The sequence below is a fragment of the Equus asinus genome, chromosome 8 (genome assembly GCF_041296235.1).
Source record: "Equus asinus isolate D_3611 breed Donkey chromosome 8, EquAss-T2T_v2, whole genome shotgun sequence".
NCBI lineage: Eukaryota > Metazoa > Chordata > Mammalia > Perissodactyla > Equidae > Equus > Equus asinus.
The window spans coordinates 44,110,958-44,117,633 of NC_091797.1; the positions used below are offsets into that span (position 1 = coordinate 44,110,958).

Here is a 6,676-nt window from a genome sequence, read left to right on the forward strand (position 1 = left end):
TTCATCACTCACCATTTAATATGTACAAGATACAGTTTCACTCAAATAATGGTAGATACTATGATATCAGATTAGATGTGAGATGAATAGTGCCACCATCCTCTTCCCCACTTTCCTTATCCTTCTTAAGAAATGGAATCCCAATAGCTTTCAGAGCACTGAGTTTCTTCAGCATATGCAGCCAGGCAATCTTCCATTCAAACATACATGGTTCTTTTAGCACCTCAGAGGTACACAATTGAAACTTTTGCTTACATGTATCCAAAGTTCCAAATATTCTTATGGTCTTCAGAATAACTAAGACTATAATAACACCAAGAAAATCTACAGGCTGTAGCAACCAATTAACATATAAGCTGTAATTAATTCTTTATGATATTTTTTTCTTAAGCAAAAGCAAACTCCCATGATCTGAATATAACAATCTAAAACAATGCTATATTTCCATTGATAGCATATTATATGTCAGTAAGATGTACCAAGAGAAAAAGAGAGAGAAAAACATAAATAAGAAAGAAAGTTTTAAAAAACATAATCTGATCACTTTTGAACTTAAAAAATCAAATTAGAAAAGCTCTCTGTAAAGAACTATTTTTTGGTCAACAAAATATTTGCAGACTGAATTCAAGAACACTGAAAGAATCATATACCATGATCAAGTGGGTTTTATTCCAGGGATTCAAGGATGGTTCAACATCTTCAAGTCAGTCAAAGTGAAACACCACATTAACAAATGAAGGGTAAAAACTCAATAGATGTAGGAAAAGCATTTGACAAAATTCAACATCTGATAAAAACTCTCAACAGAGTTGGTATAGAGGGAAAGTAACTCAACACAATAAAAAGCCGTATATGACAAGCCCACAGCTAACAACATATTCAACAATAAAAAGCTGAAAACTTTTCCTCTAAGATCAGGAACAAGACTAGGATGCCCACTCTTTCCACTATATTTGGCAGAGTATTGGAAGTTTTTGCCATAGAAATGAGGCAAGAAAAAGAAATAAAAGGCATCCAATTTGGAAAGGAAGAAGTAAAATTGTCGCTATTTGCAGTAACATTATATTATATGCAGAAAATCTTAAAGACCACTAAAAAACTATTAGAGCTAATAAATGAATTCAGGAAAGTTGAAGAATACAAAACCAATATACAGAAAGTTGTTGTATTTCTGTACACTAATAACAAACTATCAGAAAGAGAAATAAAGAAGATTCTATTTACAATTGCATCAAAAAGAATAACATGACTAGGAATAAATTTAACCAAAGTGAAAGATCTCTTCATTAAAAGCTATAAGACATTGATGAAAGAAATTGAAGAAGACACAAATGAATAGAAAGATTTTCTGTGCTCATGGATTGGAAGAATTAATATTGGTTAAATGTCCATACTATACAAAGCAATCTACAGATTCAATGCAATCCCTGTTTAAATTCCAATAGCATGTTTCACAGAAATATAAAAAAAATTTCTGTGAAAGATTGAAAGTAGACCATTATCTTACACAATAGACAATAATTAACTCAAAGTGGATTAAAGACTTGAATGTAAGACCTGTGGCCATAAAACTGCTGGAGCAAAACGTAGCCAGTATGCTCTTTGATGTGGGTTTTAGTAGTATCACTTTGAATATTATGTCTCCTCAGGCAAGGGAAACAAAAGAAAAAATAAACGAATGGGACTACGTCAAAAAACGTATGCAAGGCAAAGGAAGCCATGAACAAAACAAAAATACAGTCCATTAACTGGCACAAAATATTTTCAAATCATATATCTGACAAGGGGTTAATTTCCAAAATACATAAAGAACTCATACAACTCAACACCAAAAAAACTAACAACCTGATCAAAAAATGCGAAGAGGATATGAATAAATATTTTTCCAAAGAAGATATACAGATGACCAAGAGGCACATGAAAAAGTGCTCAGCATACTAATTATTAGAGAAATGCAAACCAAAACTACAATGAGATATCACCTTACTCCTCTCAGAATGGCTATAATTAACAAGACAAGAAATAACAAATGTTGGAGTGGATTGGAGAAAAGGGAACCCTCATACATTGCTGATGGGAGCACAATCTGGTGCAACCACTATGGAAAACAGTATGGAGATTTCTCAAAAGATTAGAAATAAAAATATCCTACAATCCCACTATCCCACTACTGGCTATTTACCCAAAGAACATGAAATCAACAATACGAAGAGATTAATGCACCCTTAAGTACGTTGCAGCATCATTCACAGCAGCCAAGATGTGGAAGCAACCAAAGTGCCCACCAACTGATAAATGGATAAAGAAGACTTGGTATGTATATACAGTGAAATACTACTCAGCCATAAAAAAAGACAAAATCATCCCATTTGCAGTAACATGGATGGAGCTTGAAGGTATTATATTAAGTGAAATAAGCCAGACAGAGAAAGATAAACACAGTATGATTTCACTCATAAGTGGAAGATAAACAAACACATAGATAAAGAGAACAGATTAGTGCTTATCAGAGAGGAAGATGTCGGGGGGGCTGGGCTAAAGGGGTAAAAGGGCACACATGTATGGTGACAGATAAAAACTAGACTATTGGTGGTGGGCATAATGCAGCCTATAAAGAAAATGATATATAATCATGTACACCTGAAATTACACAATTTTATAAACCATATGACCACAATAAAATTTTTAAAAATTCCTAAAATTTCCTTGGAACCACAAAAGAACCTGAATAATCAAAGCAATCTTGAGAAAGAAGAACAAAGCCCAAGGCATTACACCATACTGTTTTGGTGTGATGATTTTAAAGTATATTAGAAAGCTATAGTAATCAAAACAGTATGACATGACATAAAAACAGACACATAGATCAATGGAACAGAATACAGAGCCCAGAAATAAACCCATACATATATGTTCAATTGATTTACAACAGAGAAACCAAGACTATACAATAGGGAAAGGACAGACTCTTCAATAAATGGTGTTGGGAAAACTGGACAGCCACATGCAAAAGAATGAAACGATCACCATCTTACACCACAAGCAAAAATTTATTCAAAATGGATTCGACTTGAACGTAAGACCTGAAACCATAAAACTCTTAGAAGAAAACATAGGCCAAAGCTACTAAACATCAGCCATGGCAATGAATTTTTGGATTTGACACCAAAAGAGAATCTGCAAGTATATAAACACACTCAGCACATCAAGGGAGTCACTTTGCAGAAAAAAAAAAAAAGAGCAAAACTCCTTCCTCTGTCAATATAAGAAGCATTCAATATAGAATAAACATTTTGGTAAATGAGAAAGTATCTGTGACTCTGGTTTGGATATTTATTTTGAGTGAACCAATAACAAAAGGAATTAGGCAGGTGTAGTATTGGGACATAAGACACAATATAAGCAGTTCAATAAGCCTCTGGGCTTTCAAAATAAGGGAAAGCATTTAATACAGTTTTATTTGCTACTTAGTTCTGTAACCAGGGTATACTTGCTTATTGATTTAATTTTTCACTCTTTAAGAAATTTAATTGATTTATACTTAAAACCAAAACAAATACAATAAATTCAAAATATATCAATAGACTGGATGTGTACCCAGAGTCTATCAACCAAGAGTCTATCAACTCTGACGCATATAAATATCTTAGGAAAATGGTCTATACATGTGTAGCTAAAACATGTTTCTAAATAAATGAGTGTGTCAGATTGAGAGAGAGGAGTTATGAGAGGAAAAAGACCCTTGTTGACCATTATCCAATTTATTCCCTAGATTTCCCCTTCCCTAGGACCTTACTGAATGCTTTGGCCACGTCTTTGTTGCGGAAGCTGTAGATAAGGGGATTCAGCATAGGGGTGAGAATAGTGTAGAAGGACGACACCATCTTGTCCTGGGTTGGGGAACGATTAGAAGTGGGCCGCATATATATGAAAATACCTGCTCCGTAATACATCCCGACAACAAGAAGGTGTGAAGTACAGGTCGTGAAAGCCTTGTGCCGACCCTCCTCAGAACTCATGCGAATGACAGCCATGATTACACGAGTATAGGAGATAACAATGAGTAACAAAGGGAAGAGAAGCATTAAAACACAACAGATAAAAACAAGTGTTTCAAATGTGGAAGTGTCAGTGCATGAGAGACTTAGGAGTGCAGACACATCACAGAAAAACTGGGGTATTTTTCGGGAGCCACAATATGAAAAGGACAAGGTAGTGGCTACATCAACAATCCCATCAAAGGAACCAAGGATCCATGAAGAAGCAACCATGAGTCCACAGACTTTTTGGTTCATGAGATTGTGGTACTGAAGAGGGTAGCAAATGGCAACATAGCGGTCATAGGCCATGACAGCCAGTAGGAAGCATTCAGCACCAAGGAGAGACACATAGAAGAATATCTGGGCTTCACATCCTGCTACAGAAATGGACTGCCTGCCAGACAAGTAGTTGCAGGCCATTTTGGGTACAGTGGTGCAGATGAGCATGAGGTCCATGAGGGAGAGTTGGCTGAGGAGGAAGTACATTGGGGTGTGGAGTCGGGTATCCAGGTAGATGAGGAGAATCATGACAGTGTTTGCCAAAAGTGCCACTGTGAAGATGCCCAGGACCAAAGAGAAGAGGAAGATATGAGTGGGAGTGTGACTGAAGATTCCCATCAGGATGAAGTCAGAGCCAGATGTCTGATTCTCCCATTCCATGATGAATAGTTTCATTATCTAGAACCACAAGAAGTTATAAAGTTAAACATCTTGGTAGTGTTTGGTTACTGTCTATTCTATGTATGGTGCTCTGGTACCAACATGCATGATATGGCCAGGACTGTGTAAAGGAATGAACAGAGACTGTGCAGTCAGGTAGCATTAATCACATTCAAGCTCCATCACTACAAACTTGCATATCCCCTGACAAATTATTTCTATGTGCTTAACTTACTTCCTTTACAAAGGAGAAATAACATTTAACATTTTAACTGAGTTGTTGTGGTTGTTAAACAAGATATCACAGCATCTGGACTGATCATCTGAGTCCTCAAAGGACCATATTACCTAGTATTAGCTAAGAATATAACCATAAATAAATTTATCATATGTCAGTATGTAACAAATTCTGTAACAGAGGAATAGAGCATTTTTAATGTCATTGCCTATATAGTAAAATAAAATAACTATGATTAATAATCTGCTGTTTCCAAGATACATTAACATAGACATTTATATAATTCATTTGTGCACCAAACTTAAAGACCAAACATGGTTACTGGTTATACAGTTATATAGATGATGAACCTCCAGTTCAGAATAAGTGTGAAATAATTGCAAGTAATTCGTACATTATGACTAGATGATTCAATCATGGATGAAGAAGTAAAACAATAAAATTATCATTTATGTCTCAGTTTGAGAAGGGCAGTATTTTAAGATTTCTTTCTTTTCACACCCACAAAAATGAAGAACCTTTAAGAAGGTATAGGAACGTATCGACATGCCATATACCCTGTGCTTCTGCTGAATTTCGTTCATCAGCACCAAATGGAGCAAAATAAACATCTTGGTATATCTCTATCAGTGTAAGAGTGAGCCAGGGCCAGCTTTTAGTACTTAGGGGAAAATGTAGTTACTATACAGAGGATTAGACACAAGCGAACTGGACAGAGACTTTTTTTTTATGGAATGCTTCACGAACTTGCGCGAGTCATCCTTGCGCGGGGGCCATGCTAATCTTCTCTTTATCGTTCCAATTTTTAGTATATGTGCTGCCAAAGCGAGCACCAGAGACGCCTTTTTATGTTGTTGAAACATCAATGAAGAGGAACCCAGCCAACTGCATGACATAATTTCTTTTGTCGTTAAAGGAAGCATATTCTTTCATTCTGCCCACCACTGACTCAATCCAACTGTGTTTAAAGATAGAACAGGTTTCATGCTTTTACTCCCAAACGCTTTTGAAGCCAGCTTTCACTGCTCCTGTGGTCTCTAGCTTCTATACTGCAGCCCCATCATGACAAAATTTTCTGGGAAAGAGGTAGTATGTTTTTAAATCCCCTTATTTTCACATCTCTCTCTGTTTTTTCATCCCCATCCAACGGAGGATTTACCTGAAGCTAAAGTCCATTACAAGGACTTAGCAGTTCTGTATTCATAATTGTGTGTTCGGTTTTTTTTTTTTCTTAAAAGTGCCCTCAAAGGTGTACAAGTTTGAAGCCCAACCAGGACTGGAGCTGCCCTAGCTCCCATCCCTCCCTTGGCAGAAGGCTTATACAACTCTATCATTCCAGAGGTACCTGCTTCTCCTGCTGTGAAGGTGGGCTGTGGCAGGTGACCCATGATTGCACTCTACAAATCGTATGCAAACAGTATCTATCCTGTTTTCTCCTACTCTCATTTTTCTCCCTCTGGAGATTGCTTCTCCACACTAGATTGCCCTTCCCTCAAAAATTTGTGGTGAAATTAGCGATTTGGGTGTGTGGATTGTAGGAGGAGACTAAGAAGGCCTATAATATGCTGTGGTCCAGTCTATTTAGGCAAAACTAATTTAGAAGACTAATAACATCCACATTTAGTCTTTTATTTTTTCTGGAATACATTGGGTTTTAGAGACAGACCCTCTATAATAATAACATAACAGTACATTTACTTGTAGCCTAATAATACCTCAATTTTATAATAGTATGTCA

General features: G+C 36.2%; 1 protein-coding gene and 1 non-coding gene across 2 annotated transcripts; both read right to left on the bottom strand.

Annotated features, from left to right (window-relative positions):
• Positions 1 to 3,761: 3,761 nt before the first annotated feature.
• On the bottom strand, positions 3,762 to 4,700 carry LOC106837877 (olfactory receptor 2M3-like). Its single transcript, XM_070516854.1, has one exon. It carries the CDS (start codon positions 4,698 to 4,700, stop codon positions 3,762 to 3,764), a length of 939 nt encoding a protein of 312 aa, XP_070372955.1.
• A 961-nt stretch (positions 4,701 to 5,661) lies between these two features.
• On the bottom strand, positions 5,662 to 5,771 carry LOC123288486 (U6 spliceosomal RNA). The gene has a single exon (XR_006532185.2). It is a non-coding gene; the product is annotated as a U6 spliceosomal RNA (small nuclear RNA).
• Between the last annotated feature and the right edge of the window lie 905 nt (positions 5,772 to 6,676).

Excerpts from the sequence above, each read along its gene's own strand:
- LOC106837877 (XM_070516854.1), bottom strand. The coding sequence starts at position 4,700 with ATGGAATGGGAGAATCAGACATCTGGCTCTGACTTCATCCTGATGGGA.